This window comes from Chionomys nivalis, chromosome 11 (assembly GCF_950005125.1).
Source record: "Chionomys nivalis chromosome 11, mChiNiv1.1, whole genome shotgun sequence".
In the NCBI taxonomy this organism is placed as follows: Eukaryota; Metazoa; Chordata; class Mammalia; order Rodentia; family Cricetidae; genus Chionomys; species Chionomys nivalis.
Window position 1 is genome coordinate 31,059,813 of NC_080096.1, and position 25,384 is coordinate 31,085,196.

A 25,384-nucleotide genomic window follows, 5' to 3' on the forward strand; every position below is an offset into this window, starting at 1 on the left:
GATCCGCCTGCCTCTGCCTCCCGAGTTCTGGGATTAAAGGCGTGCGCCACTACCGCCCGGCTACAACTTTGTTTCTTATAATGAAACTTAATTTTCAAACTACAAACTTTTTTTGTTATCTTTCCCTTTTCCCAGCCCTGTTTATTAAAATCTTAGGGGAAATCTATAATACTGACAAATTTGCCAGCAAGTAACAATGTTCATACTATATAATCATGGTTCAATTAATAGCCTTCTTCTGATGATTTTCAAAGCTATGACTGCTGCTTATTTACATATTTATTAGCCATTTTCAAGCTTTTAAAATTGTACTTATTTATGCACCCATTGTGTGTGTGTGTGTGTGTGTGTACACGTGAATACACATGCACGTGCCATGATGCACATATTGAGGAGTGTGTGTGTGTGTGTGTGTGTGTGTGTGTGTAGAGGTGTGGTGGTCAGAGGAACTGGGAGAAATTGGTTCCCTCCTTCCACTATGTGTGTTCTGGGCCAGGTTTGGAGGCAAACGCCTTTACTTATGCACCATCCCACCAGTCCCATCTCATTAGCTGTTGAAATTGTGTTCGCATGAACAAACATGAAGTAAAATATGAATCTCCACCACACTGCCATTGATCTGATATTAGGAGAGAAAGTATGTCACCTGAAGTGGTGGCATATGTTGAGCTCAGTGCTTCTCCATCGTTTTTGAAGCACTTCTTTGCCAAATGTTTGTTTCCCGTGAGCTCTTGTGTCTGAAAGATGTTCCTCAAAGTCATTATGAGCATAGAGTCTCTCCATTTGTGCCTGGAGCCAGGCGTTATGAGCATAGAGTCAGTACATCTGTGCTGGAGCCAGGCGTTGTGAGCATAGAGTCACCCCATCTGTACCTGGAGCTGCAGTGGGGCATGGTGAGCCTATGGATGCTGGAGCCATATGGGCAGAATTGTGGTCATCTGAGACCCTGCAACACAGCACAGGTCCATGATGCACAATTAAAGTGTTAGATTGTAAGAATGCCGGTCAACTCCTCAGAATGAACTTGGCTAAACACAGGTTCCCAGACATGATGTAATTTGTAACCGCACATGTGTGCCTACAACAGAAAAAGAACCATCCCCCATGACCCATTCCAGGGGTCATCCCTCAGCTCTGCCCTTGAAAACATCAGTTTTTGCTGCTGAATTTTTTTTTAATTTACTTATTCTTATTTTATGTGCATTGGTGTTTTGCCTGTATGTGTAAAGTGTCAGATCTTAGAGTTAGAGTTTAGCTGCCATGTGGGTGTTGGGAATTGAACCCGGATTGTCTGGAAGAGCAATCAGTGCTCTCAGTCGCTGAGCCATATCTGCTGCTGAAAGTTCTAATACAAAGGGAAGTCATGATGATCCGGTAGGAGACTGAGCTACTCAGTGAGGGCCCAGTATCGCCAGACTGCCTGTTCTTTAACCTGGTTAAAGTCTTTGGGATCAAGGAAACATTTGACAAAGCTCTTTGGAATTGGGATTATTTTCTGTGCCCGTATATCACATACAGAAATAAAATACATTTTCATTGAGGAGTCAAAAGATGATGGCAAAAGATTTTCAGATTAATAAAGAAAACCTAAGAATTTGCCGTCAGCAGACTTCATTATAGGAAATAGTAAATGATTCATAGCAATGTGAGCCTAGGTGGGAAGTATGAAAAGTAATAGCATGAGGATTTATATAATAATAATAGGAAAATGGGCTTAAGATTTATTTGAAATAGAAGTCAGTAGAGAAGTCATGAGGAGGTAGATGTTGTTAAGATATCATGAAGACTTTGTATGTTGCAGGATAGATGATTCTTGAATAAGTTTAAGTTTTGTTTTATTTTTTTAAGCCTTATTTTAGGACCTGGTGGGCTGGCCCATGCCTTTAATCCCAGGACTCAGTGATTGATTGAAAGGGTAACCCCAGCCCCTGGCATTCATCCTTGGGGTACCAATGGAGAGCCAATGGAGCAGAAAACTCCATCTCAAGCCCCCTCCTCCTGGGAGTTGCCTTGGTCTGGATTCTACCTCTGAAAAAGCCCAGGGAGGGTCAGGACCACTCCCACAGGCCATTTAGGCTGCTTGTGGAGAAAAAGAACACGTGGTCTTTGAGTTTTGTGTGGGACCCCAACCCCACCCCCGTTTGTCTCTCTCTTACCCCATCATGTTTTCCTGGCCACCCAGGAGCGGTGCAGTAAACATGGGCATTGATTCGGTCTAATCTGGTCTGATTGGAATTATTTGTGTCGGTGGAGAGGCTTAACACTCAGGAGACAGACATTTGTAAGTCTGAGGTCAGCCTGATCTTCACAGAGAGTTCTACAGCAGCCAGGGCTACATAGTGAGACCTTATCTCATAAAAAACAGGAAAAAAATATTTTTGTATTTTGTTTATTCTATGTGCCTGTGTGTGAAAGTGCACACCATATGCATGCTCTGCCTGCAGAATCCAGAAGAGGGTGCTGGATCACTGTAGCTGGAGTTGCAGACAGCTGTGAGAAGCCCTATGTGGGTGATGAGAACCGAACCCAGATCCTCCGGAAGAGCAACAAGTGTTCCAAATCACTGAACCATCCCTCCAGACCAGAATTCACATTTTTTTTTCTTTTGAGACAGAATATAAGGCCCAGCTTGACCTTATACTTACTCTGTAGCTGAGGCTGACCCTGAACTTCTGATCCTCCTAAGTGCTCGGATTGCAGGTGTGTACCACCATGCCAATTTATGTGGTGCTGAGGTTCCATCAGGGTTTCTGCAGGCCAGGCAAGTGCTCCACCAACTGTGATCCATCTCCAGCCATGAATTTAGGTTTTTTTTTATACCAAATATTTTTATTCAGAACAACAACAACAACAAAAAGCAATACAGTTGCCCAGTCTGTCCTCAGCATTTAAGGTCTTTCTTTTTAGACAGTACAGATGCTCATGCCTGTCTGCTTCAAACGGTGTCTTAGCCAGCGCTTACTGGGACTCCCTGACGTCTATGCTTTGTCTTGGTTTTCTGTTTCGCATCCTTTGTGTCCCTGTTCCACTTTCACTGCAGTCTTTTCCTGATTGTTTTAATCCATTTGTTCATTCTTAACTATTTAAAATTATTTTCTCAATGATTGCTCTAGGGAATATAATGGATTATTTTTTCCCACAGTCTGCCTCTGGTTAATGCTAACTTAATTCCGGGGTCAGAGAAACTCTGCTCCAATATAATCTATCCCCCATCCCCTCACTTGGTGAAGAACTAGGAAGCACACACATCGTGGAGGAGCGGGGAGGCTTGCAGTGAACATGATGAACTCTTTACAGTTTAATCACAACACCATCTGAGGATGTAACTACACATCACCCAAAGCCACAGATTAGCCAAGGGCAAGGCCATGATAAACAACAGCTTTATTGACTGCTGTGCCCAGAGCTCTACACATCACATGCTAATAGGGTCGCAGTCCCCCAGGAAGTCCCAGTGAAGGAGTGGAAGCAGACCAGAGGACCTCTGAGCATCTCTGAGGAGTGCAACAGTCAGTCCTCAGCCCCCAGGGCACCACCAGCACCTCCTCCCTAGGTGATGGGCTGCTCCTCCTCGGTGGAGATGATATCCAGTAACTCTTGAATAACCTTTTGCTCCTGCACGCTAAGATGCTCTTCGGCTAGACTGAGGGCTCTAGAGGCATATTCCTTGGCCTGAAACAGAATTTCCGTGGTAAGCTGAGGTGGTGCCAGGAAAGAATATCAGTAAGAAACTGAGTTTGTGATTAGCTCAGAAACTTGGTGGGGAACTGGCCACCTTCTCTCCCTAGCCACTGAGCTCCACAGAAAGTTCAGAGCCAGGTACACCTCCTCAGCAAGGTGAGAGCAGGGGAGGTCTCCAGCCAGGGACCAGAGTCGGGAGGCAGAGAGGCCAGCGGTGTCACGAGTAGATTATCCCAGAGACACTGGGGCCCAGAGGCTTGGGCAGAGGCTCCACAGGATCTCTAGTTCAGGGCAGTCTCTGGTTCCTATTTTCTCCACCCTTCCTTCTAAACACTGTTAACTGAGCAGCTGCAATCTGCCAGGAACCAACTATACACAGAAATCCATGTCCTCGTGAAACTCACACAGCAGGAAAGAAAATAAGTGAAGGCTTGCCCAGGGGTAGCAGGCAAGACATAGTTGACCTGAACCGCTAGATGCTTTTTTTTTTTTTTTTTTTTTTGCTATCTCCCCATTTAGACAGCTTTTCTGGGAAGCTTACCTTTGAACACTCCAACATCAGAAAGTAAAGCATGCTCAGGGTCTTTAGAACAAAGACCGTTTTTTGGGGTGCTTTGTCGGAGGTAGATTCTCGAATGCTCAGAATTGAAGTTAGGATCTGAATGGCTTCTGCCTCCTGGGCTTCATCTGCATTGGAAGAGGAGGAGAGGAACACAGACCTTGGAGGCTGCTGGGGGCTGGCAGTGGAGTTAAGAGCTGGCTGCATGGGACACACACCCCTGTCCTTGCCCTAGACACTCGGTTGTGGCCTCCTCACGGGTCCCAGTGGAAACGGGGCGCTGCACAGTGGGACTGATAGAAGTCAGGGGAGGAGAACAGCTTGCTACAGCTCTCCAGCTCTCTAGCAGGCCAGTGTTGGAGTGACCACAGCCCCCGAAGCTGCTAAGAAGTCTACTTCAGAGGCTGAAGTCTCCTGTAGTCCCAATACAGGGAATCTGTCAGGCCAGATTCCTTGGGACCCATTCAGCCACCACAAAGGCAGCCGGTCTGTTCCCCACTGAGTCTGCTATTTCCCTGAGCTTTTTTTCTTTCTTTGTTTTGTTTGATTGAAATACGTATTCAACTTGCTACGTAGCCCAGGCTGGCCTTGAACTTCTATCCCCCTGCGTCCACCTCTAAGTGCTAAGATTACGGATGAGTTCTTCACAGAGGTTTTTGTTGCTGTATTGGTCACCATTTATTGTGCAGTTATGATGGCCCTGAACTTAAGAGCACATATTTGACAGGCTTAAAGAAAAAGGCACAAAGGACATACGCATGATGCTAAGTGTGGCTGCCCATGCATGGCTATGTTCCTACTACAACATGAACCACTTTCCTGATGAGAAAACTGGATAATGTTATTACATTTCTAAACCTCATCTTAAAATCTTCCTTCGAAGTCAGCCTTCAGTGCCTCCCACCTCTCCTCACTCCTCATTCTGGGATTTCTCACAGATTTTGTGCTTAGAATTCATTTGCTGCTGCAGGTGGGCCCGGTATCACCTGTACTGGGGGTGCCTTCCGAGTGGAAACCAGATTCCCCATCTCTACCATCTCAAAGGACATGGCCCACCACACTGCTACCCAATAAGCAGCCCATGGCAGGCGTGAGGATGAAGATAGATCAAGTCTAGCCCTACTACCAAGGACCTCACCGCCCTGTAAAGGAGGAGAACAGGGTGTTGGGAGTAACCAACAAAGCAACTTCATTCTGCACAGAGCATCCTGGACTTGTGTACCATGGAGGCACAACAAATAAGAAACAGATGCTAGGTAGAAACCAACATGTTCTAATGGGGTCCCCTTCTCCCTAAGTCTGCCCTTATCAACCTCCTGAGGATTGTGTGTGATGGCAGGGATCTGAATTCTTCCTGACATTGGTACAAGCTCCTTGAGCCCGTTGTTCTCCATGTTTCTCTCCATCTGCAAAATGGGGAAGGTGCCAGCGATGGGCTCTGTCGGAACACAGAGGCAAGACCTGAGTGTTAGGAAGGAAAAGTCATCGCTCCACTGGTTAAGAGACCTGTCACTTACCCAGACCGGTGTCATTCACAAACTGCTTGCCCAGTAAGTCTGTTTGTTGGGAACGGGCCTGTAAGAGGACTTGATAGTGATTATTCAAATAGGCGTACCAGATCTCCGAGACCTGTGGGAAAGCAGGGCGATCAGACCAGCAGGCAGGGCAGCCACAGCCAGCCAGTTGGGAAGCTGCTGTTCAAGGCCAGGTTTCCTGAGTCTAGAAGCCCTCACTCTCAAGTGCATGCGAGCAGAGGGAGCCCTAGGAGTCCAGACAGGCCTAGTGCAAGTGTGTAAGACAAGGACTGGGCAGGCTCATCGGGTGAAGCACATACTTACTACTCCCATTTCCATGTGAATAAACTCAGGCTTAGAAAAGTTACCAACATGCTTAACTTTTGGAAAGAGCTGACAAATGGCAGAGCCCGGCTCCATACCCAGGTATGACTGACTCCAAAGTTCACTGATGTTCAGCTACGCCAAAACGCCAGTTTTCTTTTCCAAGAGAGAGTTTGTCTGTGTATGGCCCTGGCTGTCCTGGAACTTGCTCTGTAGACCAGGCTGGCCTTGAACTCAGAGATCTAACTGCCTCTACCTCCTGAATGCTGGGATTACAGGTGTGTGCCACCACTGCCCGACCCAAAACACCTTTTTCTAAGGAATGGTTCTAAAATAGAAATTCACAGTCACAGTATGATAGCCTCTATCACAGTTGCTCCTAAGTGAGGGATTACCGGATGACTAACTGGCGTGTTCATATATTGGAAAGCTTTTACACAGAAAGAGTTAGGAGGCAGGAGAGACAGCTCGGTGGACAAAGTGCTTGTTACGTAAGCATGAGGACCTGAGTTCAGATCCCGCCACCCACTGAAAACAGAAAATCACAAGGCGGCGGTGGGCAGGCTTTGGTGCCAAAACACACATGCGGAGGTCAGAGGACAACTTGTAGGAGCTGGTACTCTCCTTCCATCATGTGGGTCCTGGACTAAACTCAGGGTCAGGACTGCTGGCATCATCCTTTACCCACTGAGTTAGTCACACAAAGAATTTTAAAAACATTTTCTTGTTCTTTGGCCCTTTGAGAGGACATTGCAGCAATAAGGATCCCTTAAAAAGTTCTTCCTTCAGCCAGGCCGTGGTGGCACACACATTTAATCCCAGAATTTGGGAAGTAGAGGCAGATGGATCTCTGTGAGTCTGAGGCCCGCCTGGTCTACAGTGAGTAGTTACCAGGACAGTCAAGGCTACACAGAGAAACCCTGTCTTGAAAAAATAAAATGAAATAAAGTTCTTCCTTCTCTGTTGTATACCTCCATATGACTGACTCGCTGGCTGTGTGGCAAGGGTGTGGCAGGGCCTGTGATAAGCTCTGATTCTCCATGAGTTGCTCTACAGATGCTAAGGATTGGCCCATTTTAGCGATTAGGCTGTATAAGCTGATGCACGTCAGTCCGTCTTTGAGAATCTCAGCAAAGACCTGACTCTCCTTATAAGATGGCAGACCTCAATGTCAGTGCTAAGTTCCTCTACTCCCCAGCTCACCTTTGTGTACAATGTGTCTGCCAGCTCCATTTTCTTAAGACCATGGAAGACATTGGCCAGGTGGAAGTAGCCTCCTGAGGTCCTGATGTCTTCTGTTCCGAATGCACAACTGGCAAAATAAATCTATTGCAAGAGGAAGAGAAAGGGTGCTTGGATTCCCCCTGGAAACCAAGTGAACGATGAAGAAAAAGACCTCTACTATAGCCCTGTGAAAGTGGGCTAGGGACCCGAAAAGACATTTATCCAAAGGATGCATGAATGCCTACTAAGCATGTGGCAAATGCTAAACACTGTCATTCGAGAGATGCCAAACAAAGTCACAGTGTCTCATCTCTCCTCACAGCCCGAACGACGGCTGTCTTTAGAAGGAGAAAAGGGCAAGCCCGGTGAGGGAAGAAAAGCCCCCAGACAAGACCAAAAGGCATGAGGAATGGTGCAGCCTCTGGGCAGCGGTCAGGCAGATCTTCAAAAGGCTAACCATGGAGTTGCTGTGGGGCCCAGGAATTCCTCCTCTGGGTACCTTCAAAGAAAAATTGGGCATGTGTGTCCCCATGAAGAGACTGGTTCACAAATACCTGGCACAGTCCCAGAGCAGAAACAGCATCGTCTCCAGCGTGGGTAATAACATGTGGCCCAGACAGAGTGGCCTGGTCCTTGACAGTAGAAGGGGGCAGTTGTTGCTCACTCGGCAACATGGCAGACTCCAAATGCTGTGCAATGTGAGAGGAGTCAGAATATCCTCCGTGAAGATTGTGGAGACAGGCTGGCTGTCGGGGGCTGGGGTTGAATGGGAAATGACTGCACATGAAGACCAGGGCTTTCTTCAGAGTGGTGGAAATGTGCCAAAACACTTGTGCAGCTCTGTAAATGCTCAAAGACTTAGTGAAGAGCACATATGAAAATGGATGATTCTGTAGTTTGTATCTGTGAAATGTGTGTGAAAGAAAAGGGGGAAATGTCTGGATGTGACATTAAACATCTGTATCCGAGCACTCAGGAGGCTGAGGCAGGAGGGTGGTGAGTTCAAGATCAAGCTGATGTATATAATAAGAGCTTGTCTCAAAAAATATATCTAGAGACAGTTTTGGCATGGACCTTTAATTCCAGCAGTTGGGAGGCAAAAGCAGGTGGACCTCTGTGAGTCTGAGGTCAGATGGTATACATAGTGAGACCCTGTTCATAACAACAACAAACCAAAAACGACAAATATATATGTGTGTATATATATAGACAGACAGATAGGTAGATAAAGGTTGAAGATTTAGCCCAGTGGTCCCCAGTGCTAAAGTAAGCATGGGTGTGTGTGTGTGTGTGTTTGCGCACGCTCAGGAACTTGGGTTTGATCTAATTCCTAATGTGTAGTTCAGCACAAGACAGAATGCGCCTCTGCTTAGTTAACTGAAGGAAGTGGAGAGCAGAGAACAAACATAAATGAAGAAAAGTTCCCAGGCACGGTGGTGCACACCTTTAATCCTAGCATTCAGAAGGCAGTGGCAGGCAGATCTCTTTGAGGTCAAGGTCAGCCTCGTCTACACAGCAAATTCCAGGACAGCCAGGGCTACGGAATAAGACCCTCTCTCTTTTAAGGGAAAAAAAGTATTGGTTAAGGATTTGGGTAGAAACATATGATACTTTAAAGGGCTGCCTGAGCATAGGTTAATGGAAGAGTTACTGGACATGTGGAAGGGTTACAAGAACAAGAGGACTAATGAAGCACCAGGACCGGTGATGGCAAGGAACCCTTACCATCTCTACACCTCAGAAAACAGAGGAGCTAGCAGGAGGAACAAAGACCAGTCAGAGCTGGAGCTGGAGCCGCTGGACAGGAGCTGTATCCGACAGGACAGCCGACTGTTTCTGCCAGAACTGCCCCCCCATGCTGTATCTCCCACCCTCCTCTCTCCTCTGTGCCACCCTCTCTTCCATCCTTAGCAAAGTCAGACAACAACGGCATCCAGGATGACCATGGAGGTCAGCCTCCCAGAACAGAGTTGCACAGAAGATGGCCTAGAGGTTCAGGGATCTAAGGCAGAGACAGGAGCTAAAGGGAAGGTTGTTGGAGGAGGGTGGGTGGCGACACTACAGAAAGACCCATGAAGATTGCAGAATGACCCAACCTAATCTGGAATTCAGGTGCAGGAACTCTGCCTGATAATATTTTCCTATCCAAAAATTCTACAAGAACTCCCTAACTTGAGAAGAACAGCACGTTCCTCCTCCTATTTACCATTTGCACGGCTTTAAAGATTGTAAGTGCTTTCTTATAGATCTAGCTCATTTAAATTTAATAACCACACTCTGAAGAAGCGATGTTAGTATTATTTTAACAAATGGCCACAAAGTCCAGTGCATACAGTCTTCTATTATTAATCTCTGCAATGCACTGATGTGGTTGGGGCCATTTCATGAATCGTGTCTTACATCTGAAAGAAAGGTTAAATTACTTGCCACAGAACCAGCAGAGCTGGGAACAGAATCACCACCCTTCTCGTAGCCAGTGTGCGGCTCTCTCTTCCCAGGTTAGCCACAAACAACCGACACCCTGGGGAAGGTGGGTTTGCATAGCCAGGAAGTAGAAAGGTTTGAACTGGGGTCATTAGAACTGAGTTTTTGCCCCTGCTCCCAAAACGGTCAGTATGAGCAGTACTGTTAGAGAAATGCTCAGGTAAAGAGACACTCAACAGAACTGTCCTTGGAAGCATCCGCGGTCTTAAGGTGCCCGCTCACATCATTAGCCAGATGGTACCGGGCTTCCTCGTGGTTCTCCTTGGCCATGTAGAGAAGGCCCAGGTTCCGGTGCAGTAAAGAATGAGTTGCATTACTACAGTCAGTTGACTTGAGGACTGTCCACCGGGCTTGGGATAGATATTCTTCAGCCTGCACTATCCGGCCCAGACCTGCCAAATATCAGTTAGAAAAGATGTTATAAGTCAGGCAGTGTGGTGCATGCCTTTAATTCCAGCACTCGGGAGGCAAAGACAGAAGGATCTCTGAGTCTGAGGCCAGCCTGGTGTACATAGAAATATCCTATCTCAAAAATCCCTTCATTAAATAAATAGGTTATAATTCAATTTTTTTTTTTTTTTTTTTTTTGGTTTTTCGAGACAGGGTTTCTCTGTGGTTTTTAGAGTCTGTCCTGGAACTAGCTCTTGTAGACCAGGCTGGTCTCGAACTCACAGAGATCCGCCTGCCTCTGCCTCCCAAGTGCTGAGATTAAAGGCGTGCGCCACCACCGCCCAGCTATAATTCAATTTTTAAATAAAGAATAAACCATGAAATATGCATTGTCATACGTTCATTTGTTCATTGATACAAATATTTATCGGTGCAGCAAAGTTGCTCATAAATGTTCTTATCAATCTATTCTTAGCAAATGTTCATCAGTTGCTAAGCAAATCCTTACCCAAGAGTAAATGTGATCAGTGATAAAAACTGCGATCCATGGCCTGGATCCGTGCTATGGAGCTTGAAAACAACACGCTAAGTGAAAGAAGCCAGGCACCAAAAGACAAATTCTGTTGATGTGGACTGTCTAGAACAGGCATGTATCCAGGGTGCGGGGTGGGGACAAACAGGGAGAGGAACAGTAGGGATGTCTAATGAGGGTCACTACTAACAATCACATGGATTTTTAGAGGTGATAGAATGTTCTGGAATTAAATAGTAGTGAGTTATACAACCTTTTGAATCTGTTAGATTGTACCTTAAAAGGGTAAATTTATAGATTATGAATTCTCTTTCTATATACACACACACAATACACACAGTAGACCTTTAAATATTTATATATTTATTTACTTGGTAGTTTTTTGTTTTGTTTTAGACAGGTTATCTGTACTTCTGGTCTTGAACTCTACATAGACTAGAAAAGCCTTCAACTCATAGCAATCCTCTTGCCTCTGCCTCCCGAATGCTGGGAAATAAAGTTGTGCACCATCATTCCAGGTTTATACCAGGCTTTTGAAAATATTTATTTTTAGGGCTGGGTGGTAGAAGTGCATGCCTTTAATCATAGCACTCGGGAGGCAGAGGCAGTTGGACCTCTGAGTTCAAGGCCAACCTGGTCGATAAAGAGAGTTCCAGGACAGCCGGGGCTACACAGAGAAACCCTGTCTCAAAAAGTTAATTTTTTTTATTTTGATTATTCTTGTGGGGGCGGTATGTGCACATGCATACAGGTTCCTGAGGATAAAATCAGGTATCAGGTTATTGGAAACTACAGGCAGTTATGACTCATCTGACAAGGTTGCTGGAAACTGGAGTCTTCTGCAAGAGCAATATACATATATACATATATATGTATATTTCATTTTGCTTTTCCTAGTTCTTCTCAAGGAGGCAATGCTAAAGAAGACATCCCAAGGCCAAGTGCAACTGCGGCTAAACAAATATCAGTCCTGAAGGCAAAGGCACACTTGGAGAATGCACCGAGGCTGCAGGTCCAGAGAGCTGGGCAGGGTAAGCAAGCAGCGGGGCTCCAGCCCATGGGGTCTTCGTCAGAGCTCACACTGTGCCCCATGAGTGGGTCAGTGCAGGCATGCTGCAGTCTCACAGACCGTGCCTTCCATGCTGGGTGGGGGGTGTGGTGGAGGTGTGAAGGAAGTGAGACTCTCCTGAATGGCGACTTTACAACATATGCAATAGAAGAGACCAGTGGTATTTGTCTGGAGAGCGAGACCACGGCTGACATCAGTTAGCGTAAACCTGGACACATTACATTATACGGGGAGATTCTGCAGGACTTGGTGATGAAAGCAAAGGATGACAGAAGTAGCAGTCACTTGAAGGAACTCAGGACGTGGCTGCCCCACACCAGCCAGCCCGTCTGAACCCATGACAAGTCTGCCAGTCAGGAGGAAACTGCGCACACAGCGCCCGTCTGCACTCTATGCGCTACCATACAGTTCCTGAGCTTCGGGCAAGGGGCTGGAGGTTGAAACACACAAAGACTCACAGAGAGACAGAGACACGGACCTCTAGTCACTGGTAAGGAGCCCCTTTATTCAGTAGCACCATGGAGGCTTATATACCCAACAGTCAGGTAGGCCAACAGGTGAAAACCTTATCCTCTGATCCTCAAGGCCAAGGCAACACGTGCTCGTGAAGCAGAGCTGGTAAACAACTTTGACACAGCTTTCAGTAACTCAAATCAGAAGGAAAGTAAAGATCTCTAGCAGGGAAGAGCAGCTGGAGGCCAGGACTCCAAGTGGTTCCAAGAGGAAACTTCCTTCCGGTGAGGTATTCTGACCTAGCTTTCTGAGTCCCCACCACTGCGTTCCGTGTTTAGTGCCTGTACACTAAACTAAGCATGGTCAAGCAAGGTGAAGTCCACAACAAACCAACCACGAAGGGCTTTGGAGGAAACAAACACATAGTCACCACGATACAGCAAGAAGGGCTTAGTCTGGATGATTAGCGACCCCTCTCTGTGAGGATAGCTGAGCAGATACCTGAGTGTTGGACAGAAAACAGCAGTGTGGAAAAGGAGAAGAGAAATCTCCAGCCTCTAGGTCAGAAGCCCCCACTACATCAGGAAAGGAGAGAAAGGCGCGAGCCCCTTCTGGTCCCCAGCTGAAAGTCATCCTATCCAGTCTCTCTCTCTCTCTCTCTCTCTCTCTCTCTCTCTCTCTCTCTCTCTCTCTCTCTCTCTCTCTCTGCAGTCTGTCTACCCTGAGGAAAACTGCTCTGCTCCGTTATGCCCTCCCCACCACAATGGATTGAACCCTGTGAAACCATGGCCAAATCAGCCCTTCCTCCCTACTGTCCCTGCCAAGCGTGAGGGTCACACTCTATCGTGTGGACAGCAGAGGCACGGGGCAGCTAGGGTGCCTCCCTTCTCTTTGAACTGTCACTGCTAATGGCACCCCTCATTAATTCAAACTTCTAAGTTTTAGTGAAAGAAAAGGTAGAAAGACAGAAAAAGAGAAAAAACTGAAAGAAAGGAAGAAGAGAGGGTGACTGTCGGCTAAGTTGTTCCACTTGAGGCTGGAGTCTCCAGGAGGAAAAGAAGCACGAGAGGAATGAGACTTCTCTGGCCTCGTGTTGAAACCCTCCATTTCAACAGCACTTTTGGCTTCCATAGCGCTTTCAGGATCGCGTCTATGGACTTAATCCCCAGAGCATCTTATGAAGAGGTCCTCGGACTCAACAACATCCTTCATGGAGCTGTGAGGTACCAGGGCGGTATTTTTTGAGTACCCTCTCTGCCCTGTACTGTGTGGGTGTGAGAACCTCATGCCAGGATGGATCTGGTTCTCGTGAGTCCAGTGGAGGAGAGAGAGAGGGGAATCTCATCAATAAGTCTATGAGTAACAATGGAGCGAGTGCTGGGGGCTGGGTTGGGGGGAGAGAAGATGTTTCTTTTTTTCTTTGATTTTTTTTTTTTTGATTTTTCGAGACAGGGTTTCTCTGTGGTTTTGGAGCCTGTCCTGGCTCTTGTAGACCAGGCTGGTCTCGAACTCACAGAGATCCGCCTGCCTCTGCCTCCCGAGTGCTGGGATTAAAGGCATGCACCACCACCGCCCGGCTGAGAAGATGTTTCTAAGTGATGATTAAGAAAGACAGCAGGAAGAGTGAGTTAGCCCCAAGGCAGACAGTCCGAGGTCTACCTCTAGGACCCACATAAGGGCCCTGGCACACATGCCTGTGAACACACACAAATAAGATTACTTAAGGTTAAAAACAAACAAACAAAGACCCAACTTAGTCTTGGGATTAAGGGAAAGCTTCCAGACCAGAGAATAGAAAACTTGACCTGAGACCTGAGGGATAACAAGGAATTGATTAGATGGAAGGGAGGGAAGGAGGGAGGAGGAAATAGAGACTTCTAGAATAAAGAATGCCTCCAAGGACTTACAAGAAGGTCTCTGTAACTAAGATAGAGCCAATCATTCAAGGCCTCAGACTGCGGGAGTTTGTCTTCTTGGATGTGTAACGGGATCCCATTGGTTGGTGGAGCAGAGACTGAAGAAAAGCCACGGAAGACCTGGAGAGAGCAGTGAGCGAGCAGGTGGGAGGTGGGGCTTCCGCTTAAATGGTTTTCTCAAAGCCACGCTGGGACGCACAGAGCCTGGGCTGTATCTCCTGGTCTGGTGTTCTTCCTACTGTCTAGAATGGGGTGTGAGATCTGAGCAGAGTGCGGAGGGCATTCCTGTAGGTACAAGGCCTGGTACAGGGAGCCAGAGCCCAAATGACTAAGGACATGCATGCAGGAGAGTCAGTCCCAGAGTGGGGAGGCAGAGCCCACACAGGCAGGGGGAGCATCTTTTGTGGGGAGGGGAGCTTGGACTGGAGAAAACTGGTTGGTTAGGTCCTGGGAGCCCATTATATACAAACACATCGATGACTGTGGACGGCAGCATCCTTGCTGGTGGAGAAGGGGCTGCAAAGTGAAACGGAACACTGGACTGAAGGTGTGTGCCGCACAGGGTTTGGGTGTACTAGCAGAGACCCATGTCACGTATGCGTGAGAAACATTAAATAATAAACATTAGCCTTTTCTGTCGAACACTATACACTTTTGTTTCTGACAAGGAATTCAAATTTTTTGCTCTCCCCCACCTGGTGAGCCCTTTATGGAAATCTTTAGATCCCTCTAACCCAGTTAGACTTTTGTTTACACAAAGGCCCTGCTGTACCCTTGGAACCCCACCCCTTCCCACTGTCCTTCATTTCCTTTTAAAACTAGCCAATTGCAGGACACTGAAGTCGGACCCCAGCCAATGAGGAAAGGACACAATCACCACCAGTGCTAGAATAAAAACCAAGTGAACCTCCTGTCACTGTGAGCTTGCTTGCTTGCTAGGTTTGGGTCTTGGATGCCCTTTTCACAAAGAGAATAACCTCGCTGGCCGCTTTTGCTTTATTCGTATGTTCCTTCTGCGTGGTGCTGAGATTGTTTCTACTATAGATGGCGTGTATGTGGACACACACAACACAGTGTTGTTTACACTTCCATTCCTGATTAGTCCTGGCACAGGCAATGGTAAGGCTAGTGGGCAGCTTTTGGTGTTCAGATTCATTCTCTGTGGAGAATGGAAAGGATGGTGGTATCTAGGAGACTGTGTCAGAAAGCAGGAACTCAGGGAAAAATGGAGGTATTTCAAAGAGCAAGGAGAAAAACTCTAGCCCGAGTGGGAGCAGCCCCTGGCCAGATCAGGGGCAGTTTGGATAACTGTGGTGGGCTGGAACCCAGTGAGTAAAACAGGGAACCAGGAGACACAATAAATGGCTGTAAATGAATGGGTAAAAAATGGGATATTTATATTTATATGACTTCAAATACCACTCCATAAACCAAAACTAGAACCACAGTTATTCGTGATAGAGAAGCCTGAGCCCCACTGCAGTAAGGTGTGATGGGGAGCACTGGGGAACACACGTCCTACTTGGTGGAGGGAGGAGCTGTCTGGTTCTAGAAGTGCAATTAACCCAGTTAAGATCTTTAAACTTAGGCAGAGCTGGGCTGCATGGTGTCCAGACACTCTGTAGCTAAGGATGGCCTTGAACTCCTACCTTCCTGCCACTCTAGACTTTACTTCTGGATTTCCCATCCAATATCTCCTAATCACTGTTGCCTATGAGTAAGCATCAGTATTGGGGAAATTGTGTCATTTTATCAGATGAGTTGAGAACACTATAAATTTTGTGACATTTCTGTCCCAAATCCATAACTTCAAACCAGCCACAAGGAAACAGACAAGCACAACTGAGGGATGTTTTATATAATGGTTGGCAAGGCTCTTTCAGAGGACCTAGGTTCAATTCTCAGTACTCATATTGCAGTTCACAACTGTCTGTAACTCTAATTCTTTGGGATCTGGTGCCCTCTTCTGGCTTTCTCAGGTACTAGCAACAGATACGCAGGTAAAACACACACACACATATTACAATATTTTTAATTGGCCAACGATGTGGGATAATCTTCTATTTGCTGTGAAGATTTGTCTCTGCCTGTGGTGCCTTCTGATTGGTTTAATAAAGAGCTGAATGGCCAACAGCTAGGCAGGAGAGAATAGGCAGACTTCTGGTGAGAGAGGACTCTGGGAAGAAAGGCAGAGATGCCAGTGAGACACTGAAGAAGTCAGATATATGTACAGCTGAGAGGTAACTGATTCACAGGTTAATTTAAGTTATAAAAACTAGTTGGGAAAAAGTTTAAGCTAAGGCCAAGCTTTCATAATTAATAATAAGTCTCTATGTCATTATCTGTGGGCAGGTGGTTCCAATGAGAAAGTGAAACTCCGGGCTGTAAACGTTGTGGGAGAGAAGCCTGAATGGATCTTCTTAGCAGATCAGGTTGCACTGTGCTTGTGAAGAGGTGCTTTATGGGAAATGCACACGAGAGTGCTCTGGCCACAGGGACCTTATGCACTACAGTAAGCAGCATGATCAGATGGCTTGGGTGGGCTCTCACATCACACAGTAAGTGCAATGTAAGCTAGGTATGTGCTTTATAGTTGAGCTATAGTGTTATCCTGAAAAACGTTATTCAAAATGATGACTATTAAGGTGTATATGGTGCCTAAAACACTGTAGATGCTCAAGAATGTAAATTCCTCTCAGATGCTGATCTCTATAGCAACCCACAGGCAGGTGTCTGCCAAGCAAGTGATCTCACTCTTAGGGTGGTGGGTTCCTCTGCTTCTGAACTATGACTTTCACCCAAGGGAACAAGGGTAAAGTCTACATCCCAGCTGGGTTAACAAAATTCTGTCTTCTAGGAATTTGTAATGGAAATAAGATGCTAATCCACTTCTGCTTCTCAGCTTGAATCTAGAGGACATGCAGATTTAACTAGATCGGATATCTGAGGGTAACTGTCTCCTGCAGTCAGCAGAAGATGTTAAAATTTAGTCTACGGGTAGGCAAACTGAAGCGGATACTTACAGAAGAGCAGAGACGAGAAAGAAGACTGGGGGTAGTGAGTGGATAGAGAATGGGCCTAGCTTGAATGAAGCTCTGGGTTCAGCCCCCCACAACACATGGAAATGTAGTGTTGACCTGAAATTCACCACTGGAAGAAAAGTAGAGGCAGGAGGATCAGAAGTTCAAAGTCACTCCTTAAGCAACCTAGTGAGTTTGAGGCAAGCCTGGGTTTTATAAAGGGCCCTTAAAAACATAGAGGAAAGAGAAGAGGAGAGGAGAGAGAAGAGGCCCAGGAGAAAGACTGAGCTCCCAGCCACTCTCCTATAGTAGTCACCCCTGTAATCCTTAGATCACTCCAACAATCTCATCGATTTCTTCCAATACAGTATTTCTTTGTGTAGCCCTGGATGTCCTGGAACTGCCCCTGTAGACCAGGCTGGCCTCAGACTCAAAGAAATCCATCACTTACTTCTGTCTCCTGAGTGCTAGAATTAACGGTGTGTGCCACCACTGCCGAGTTTTTGTTTTTTTGTTTTGTTTTGTTTTTTCCAGAGTCTCTCTGTGTAGTCCTAGCTGTCATGGAATTTGCTATGTATGTAGGTCAGGGTGGCCTCCTGCCTCTGCCTCCCTAGGGCTGGAATTAAAGATGAATGCCACCAGGCTCATCTTGAGTATTATTGTCAACTGTAGCCATTGCCTTCTCCCTCCTTATGCCAGACTTCATACCAAAAAGGGTGTCTGAAATCAGAGTCTTCCACAGAGGGTGTCTTGCCCCTATGGAGAATCAATACAGCACTTCAGCCGGCTCCAAGAGTCTACAGTTAAGTTCCACTCACCAAGGCTGGCCTCAGCCAGGAGCAGGTAAGCAGGCACAAGCTCTACTGAGCTCAGGCCGTGCATGTTCATGCGGAATCGAAGGGAGTGCAGAGCCGCAGGAACAGCGTCTTCATGTCTTCCTTCAAAAAGATACTTCTGGGCGACAGTGTAGCAGAATTCAATCAAGTGCTTCTGTGGGAGGTGGGAACAGACACTGAGAGACAGCCTGGGTGTGAAAGGCACAGGTGGACACACCCACTGGTAAAGCCAACACTTTGCTGAGAGCACTTGGTGAGTCTGCCTGTACTAGGTGGACACGAGACTCTGGGCTGGGGTGGATAAAAATGCAAACTTGGGCCATAAGTCCAAGGTCCAGGAACAGATATCTTTCAATTCAGTTCCGAACTTGGCAGACAGGTGGCTGGACGTGGGCTCTAGATGAACCGTATACAGCATTCCCGTAGTTCGTGTTCTTAGCATCTTTTTCTGCTATTGGTTTTCATTTATTTACTTTTTTAAAAGACAGAGTCTTATGTAGTCCAGGACAGTCTCAAACTCACTGAGTGGATGAATACGTGCCACTATCCAGTTTATGTCATACCAAAGCCTGGTGCCTGCTAGCCTGGCCCCTACCAGCTGATGTACATCACCTGTCTTATTCTTTGAGTTCTAATAAGACTTTAATTTAGCAAAGCTCCCGATGACACAGGACAATCTAACGTTCTGTCTACCGAATACTGTAAGTACTGGAGGACTGGGACCACTGCTCCAAAATAGTGTCTTTAGACATGACAGAGACACTGCACCCAGGAACTCCCAACAGTGTGAGTGTTTACACAGGACCTGGGCAGCTGTGGTCGGGGACATTTAACAAGAGCTGCAGGGAGTCAGTGGCTGCTGAGGGAGAGTCCGTTCTCTTCAGGGATGAAGCCACCTGAAGGCTTCCCGGTTGTAAGGGGTCAGCCTTAAACACATGTACATAGAGGCAGCACCGTAGGCCACACACATGTACACACAGGCAGCACCGTAGGCCACACACATGTACACACAGGCAGCACCGTAGGCCACACACATGTACACACAGGCAGCACCGTAGGTCACACACATGTACACACAGGCAGCACCGTAGGTCACACACACACACAACAGGAGTTGGAAGGGAACAGGGAAGGGTAGAAACAATGTCAAGTGTACACCCATGTATGAAATTCTGAAGAAATTAAAATTTAAATTCAAAAAATAAAACTTTATATCTTTATATCTGAGTTAATTTCAAGAAAACATCTCTTATTTTCTTCTGGAATTATCTGCCTAGCTAATACAAAACAACTTTTAAGTCTTCATTGTTCTCAGATGATCATAGTTTTATAACATTAAGATTGATGAGTCTGTGTTTATAGATTTGTGGCTTTCAGAGGGCTAAGTTTGGAGGGCTGGGGAGATGGCTCAGTGGGAAAAATGCTTGTTGTGCAAAATGAAGGCCTCCGTTCAGATCCCCAGCACGTACATAAAAACATGGCAGTATTCACCCATCATGAGAGACTGCAAAGGGCTCTCAGGCTCTCACTAGCCAGCCTGGCCGAAAGGGTGAGCTCCAGGCTCAGGAGGAGACCGTCTGAGAAAACAAGGCGGAGAACAGCAGAGAAAGACATCCCAAGTCAGCCTCTGGCCTCCACACATGCAAGCATACCTGCATACCTGTGTGCACACACATACCTGCATACCTATGTGCACACACATACCTGCATGCACACACATACCTGCATACATGTGTGCACACACATACCTGCATACCTGAGTGCACACACATACCTGCATACATGTGTGCACACGCATACAAAGGAGATTAATTTTCAAAATAATAATTGATATTCTTAGTTGGGTGGTAGCGCCACATGCCTTTAATCCCAGCACTTGGGAGGCAGAGGCAGGTGGATCTCTGAGTTTGAGGCCAGCCTGGTCTACAGAGCTAGTTCCAGGACAGCCAGGGCTACACAGAGAAACCCTGTGTAAAAAAAACAAAAAATTAAAATAATAATGATAATAATTTATATTCCTTTAATGCCATAATGTAAATTAGTTTTTTAAAAGATTAATTTATTTATTATGTACACAGTGTTCTGCCTGCATGTTTGCCTGCAGGCCAGAAGACAGTACCAAATCTCATTACAGACGGCTGTGAGCCACTATGTGGTTGCTGGGAATTGAACTCAGGACTTCTGAAAGAGCAGGCAGGGCTCTTAACCCCTGAGCAATATCTCCAGCCCATAAATTATTTTTTATAATCTCCTTTATACCCTGATATATTCTTAATATCATTTTTATTTCCTATTATACCAGTGGTTCTCAACCTTCCTAATGCTGTGACCCTTTAATGCTGTTCCTCAGGTTGTGGTGACCTCCTAACCATAAAATTATTTTCTTTTTTAATTTTTATTTAATTTTATTTTGTGTACATTATTATGAGGATGTCAGATCCCTTGGAACTGGAGTTACAGACAGTTGTGATGGGTATGGGTGCTGGGAATTGAACTCAGGTCCTCTGGAAGAGCAGCCAATGCTCTTAACCACTGAGCCATCTCTCCTCTCCAGCCATAAAATTATTTTCATTGCTACTTCATAGCTGTAATTTTGCTACTGTTATGAATCATAATGTAAATAGCATAAATAATTTTGTCAAAAGGTTGCGACCCACAAGTTGAGAAACAATGTGTTATGCACAGAAGCTCTTATCACAGTACTTGGAGCATGGAGTCTCTGGACTGAACCATGCCCCCTCAAAAGTCATGTGGTAAAGCTCTAAATCCTAGTCCCTCAGGATATAATGGATTTGGGTAAAATGGCATCCAAAGAGGTGGTTAAGATGGATCCACTCTGCTGGGCATCTTAATTACAGCTGTGTATGTGTGCATGTGTAACCATGTACACCACAATGCATGTATAGAGGTCAGAGGACAACTTCTGGGAGTTGGTTCTCTCCTTTGACTTTGTGGATTCCGGGGATCAAGCTTAGATTGTCAGGCTCAGTGGCCAGTGCCCTTTCCTACAGAGCCGTCTTACCAACCCTGACTAGTGTCTTAATAAGAAAAATTCGACAAGCAAAGAAACACCAAGTATGTGATCTAAGGATCAGATGAAGACTCAGCAAGAAGAGAGATCTTAGGAGACACCAAATCTGGGGTTCGAGAGATGGCTTATAAGCATGAGGACCTGAGTTCAATGCCCAGAGAAAACAGGTAAAAAAAAAGCTAGGCATGGTGTGTATACTTGTACTCTCAGCACTATGGAGACAGCCATAGGCAGAGCCCTAAGGCTTACTGGCCAGCTAGGCTAACCTACTTAGTGAGACCCAGCCCAGTGGGAGACCCTGTCTCAAAAGACCAAAATCAAAAACCAAGGTAAACAGCTCCTATAGAAGGACACCTAAGGTCGTCCTGTGGCATCCACATGCAACTCAAACACACATGTGCACCTAAAGATACACAGGGGGAGGGGGGAAGACTGAGGGGTTGGGGGAGGGAAAGGGAGGACGGTAGGGGGAGGGAAAGGGTGGGAATGGAGGGGACGGGTGAAGGCACAAAGGTCCACAAACCTTGACTTGGACTTTCCACCTCCAGCAGTGTTGAGAAAATGAATGTCTGTAGCTTGTCCCACCCTATCTGCGGCATCTTGTTAGGGCCACCCGAGCAAACCAGAACAGTGGGTACTCAGTGAAAACGGGGGCGATGACCCAGGGAATGGGACTGCAACTGGGAACATAAATTCCAGGGCCCCACCCTCACTATTACCACCTGCAGGACTTGCCTGTCGCTTCTGCAGCTGCTGCAGACTATGCTGCCTTTCTTCCTCTGAGTTGTAGAAGGGCATCGTGGTGCGCAGAGGAATTAGCAGCTGGCATATCTTCTCATGGATGCTGGCCCAATCAGCCTTCTGATGCACAGGCCCACTGACAACAAAAACATACTGCGTTATCTTGACTTTTGTCTCTTCCCAGCCTAGCTCTAAATTCCAAAAATGCTCAAACAAAGCTGGCAAGAACATGAAATGCTTTCTGAAATGGAAGTCTGTCTTCTCTCATGTCTTTATTTATATAAAAATTACATTGGGATCCTTGGCCACCAGAAAAATGCAGACTAAAACTACCTTGAGATTCCAGTCAAAATGGTTATCAAAAAAAGAAATCTGGGTGTGGCACACTCTTTTTTTAAAAAAAAAAATAAATGTTTATTTACAACAATTAAATCATTAAAAAAGGTAGAGGGGATATGCTCCCCAGCTGGCAGACCGCATCAGCCCGGGTGCTGCATTTTGCTGGGTCAGGCTCTTGGATCCACTTTGTAGTTGAAGTTGGCCCTAAGCTCCAGATTCTCCTGCTTCTGCAGCCTCAGGTACTGGGATGACAGACAGGCGCTGACATGCACAGAAGCCTGGATTCTTAACAAACCCAGATGGCCTGCCTCCTCTTTTCCCAGGGGCATAGCCTTAAGGAGTTTAGCTGGGGAGCTGAAGTCTCAGGATTGTCAGTTAAAGGGAAGGGCTCTTCTGGACCACAAGAAAAGTAAAATTGTGGCACACTCTTTTAATCCCAGCATTCAGGACACAGAAGCAGGAAGATCTCTGAGTCTGAGGTCAGCACCATCTACATAGAGTTTCAGGCCAACCATTGCTACACAGTGAGATCCTGTCTTTAAAACAAAGAAGCTGGATATGGTGGCACACACCTTTAATCCCAGTACTCAGGAGGCAGAGGCAGGTGGATCTCTGTGAGTTCGAGGCCAGCCTGGACTGCAAAGTGAGTTTCAGGACAGCGGGGATTGTTACACAGAGAGACCCTGTCTTGAAAAACAAAACAAGACAAAACAAAACGAGAGAGAGAGAGAGAGAGAGAGAGAGAGAGAGAGAGACCAAAAAAACCAAATAACAAGAAATGCTGGAAGTAGGCTGGGAAAGATGAACCTGCTGGGAAAGACTGCTGGTGGGAATGCATAGTGCAGCCAGCATGGAGGTTTCTCAAAAGTGAAAATAGGAGACGGGAGAGATGAGGGCTCAGCGGTCAAGAGCACTTGTTCTTGCAGGGGACCTGGGTTTGATTCCCTGCACCTACGTGGTGACTCACAGCAATTCCTAAGTAGAGTTCCAAGTGATCCAAACCCTTCTCTTGACCTCTAAGGGCACTAGGCACACAGACATACATGCAGACAAAGCATTCTTACACATAAAATGAATTAATAAATCTAAAAAAGTTTAATCTAAAAATAGTACTACCACACAGCCAAGCTATACCACTCCTGACGTACACCTGCAGGACTGTAAGCCTTTCCCCAGAGAGATTCTTGTACATCCATGTTTACTGCTGCACCTTCCCCACAGCCAGGAAATGTAACAGGGCTTATCAACAGACAAATGAATAAAGAAAATGTAGTATGTCTGCATTGTAGCATTTTATTTAGCTGTAAAGAGAGATGAAATTGTGACATTCTAAGGAAACTGGGTGGAACTGGAGACCGTTATAAGTGAAAAAAGCCAGGTCCAGGAAGACAAACATTGCATGTTTTCTCATACATGTAATGGAGATTTAAATTCACACACACACACATAAAAGTGGAACAGGGAGTATGAAAGAGGAGGAAGATGTCTACAGCAAGGACAGAACAGTGATGGAACTTTATATATCATGAAGCAGAAGGAACTATTTGGGGTAGGGAAGAGACCAGCAGGAAGGAAAGGAGGATAGAAGAGGGCAGTGGACCGTGTGTGTGTGTGTGTGTTGTGCTTTCTCTTGTTCAGTAGGTCTTTGCTATTGAAAAGCTCCCAGCTCATGGGACAGCTTCTCCGGCACCAGTATCTACTGGTGTTTAATCTCTCAAGGACCATGCACTTCATGGTCAGAAAGAAGTAATCTCCATCAGTAACCTCCTCCTGGGGAGAATGGCCAGTCTTGAAGGTGAGTACCAGCCCAACCAGAGGGTCAGTTTTCACTGAAAACTGGTGGCAAGGGCTGGAGAGATGGCTCAATGGGCTGGAGAGATGGCTCAGAGGTTAAGAGCATTGCCTGCTCTTCCAAAGGTCCTGAGTTCAATTCCCAGCAACCACATGATGGCTCACAACCATCTGTAAGGAGGTCTGGCCTGCAGGCATACACACAGACATAATATTGTATACATAATAAATAAATAAATAAATATTTAAAAAAAAACTGGTGGCAAGTGGAATAGCGGTTGTGTCTGACAGTGGCTTCTTCTACAGAAGCAGTGTGGTGCTCCTCAAACCGCTTCCTTTCCACAGCTTTCAGATGTGGGCCACGGAAGTGTGGCTAGTGCACTGTCTCTTCCATTCTCTATCATGTGGAGTCTCCTGGTGACTGACTGGCTTTCCAAACACCTGGCTTGTTTTCGTGACTGGAACAGCATTTCAGCGCCATGATGTATTGCTCCTCCTAGGTGAGCTTGGACACAGGCTTGAGATGATTGTACCAACTAGAGGAACTCTGAATGCAGGACCTTAGTGACTCCATCTCACCTGGGTCGGCCTGGAGGCCACCAGACAGCTCTCAGCGCTGCACTCACGAGCCAGGCTTGACTACTCTCAAAGCCTTAGTCACCTTCCCCCTTGACAGTGTTCTCTGCAGCACAGCTTTCTAAAGTGTTGCTGGGTGTGGCGGTGCACGTCTTTAATTCCAGATGTAGAACAGAAGGATCTCTGAGTCTGAGAATGTCTGGTCTACATAGTGAGTTCCAGGATTGCCAGGGTTACATAGAGAGATCTTGTCTCAGGAAACAAACAAAAAATCTAAATTTTAATGATGTGTAACTAATCTATTCTCACTTTGATTCCTTTTGATGCCCAATCTAAAACTACACAGATTTACAATTATCTTTCCTTTCAAGCCTTCTGTAATTTTATAGCTAATATTTAAGTCTTTTGTATATGATTATTTTTTACATAAGATGAAAAGTGCAGGTCCAAATCCATCCTATTACATACATTATCCTATCATAGATGTATGGGATTATTTATAGAGTCTCAATTCTGTATTATTTTTAATATTGTAGTGTTGCAGTAAGTTTTGAAATTGGAAGTGTTGTATTTCCATGTGAATTTTAGGGTCAGCATGTCTAAGTTGGAATTTCACATTAATAGCATTTAATCAGTAGAATAATTTGGGGAATGTGGCTATCTTAATAAGTGTTTCAATTTCTTTGAACAATGTTCTGTTAGAACATAGATCCTGTACCCTGAATCAGGCCACACCTCCCTGAAGCTCTCTCGGGGTTGGAGTTAAACTGTGCTCCTTCGTGTTCCTTGTCAAATACATCATAGTAAGCCAAATCACATGATGGCTGTGAACTTCCCATCCCCTAAAAGGCTATACAAAGTCACACCTTTCTTTTATCTGGGTTATTGGTTGGAGATACCCCAA

At 46.0% G+C, this 25,384-nt stretch overlaps 1 protein-coding gene across 1 annotated transcript in view; it reads right to left on the bottom strand.

The window, feature by feature from the left end:
* Positions 1-3,179: 3,179 nt before the first annotated feature.
* Positions 3,180-25,384, bottom strand: part of Zmynd12 (zinc finger MYND-type containing 12) — a 31,805-nt gene continuing 9,600 nt past the window's right edge. The window contains exons 2-8 of the mRNA XM_057784711.1: positions 21,769-21,910; positions 17,985-18,156; positions 10,009-10,178; positions 7,282-7,404; positions 5,758-5,869; positions 4,223-4,368; positions 3,180-3,672 (exon numbers count right to left, since the gene is read on the bottom strand). Coding sequence (XP_057640694.1) covers positions 3,550-3,672; positions 4,223-4,368; positions 5,758-5,869; positions 7,282-7,404; positions 10,009-10,178; positions 17,985-18,156; positions 21,769-21,910 — 988 coding nt within the window. The 3' untranslated portion in view covers positions 3,180-3,549. The remainder of the gene's footprint in view (positions 3,673-4,222; positions 4,369-5,757; positions 5,870-7,281; positions 7,405-10,008; positions 10,179-17,984; positions 18,157-21,768; positions 21,911-25,384) is intronic.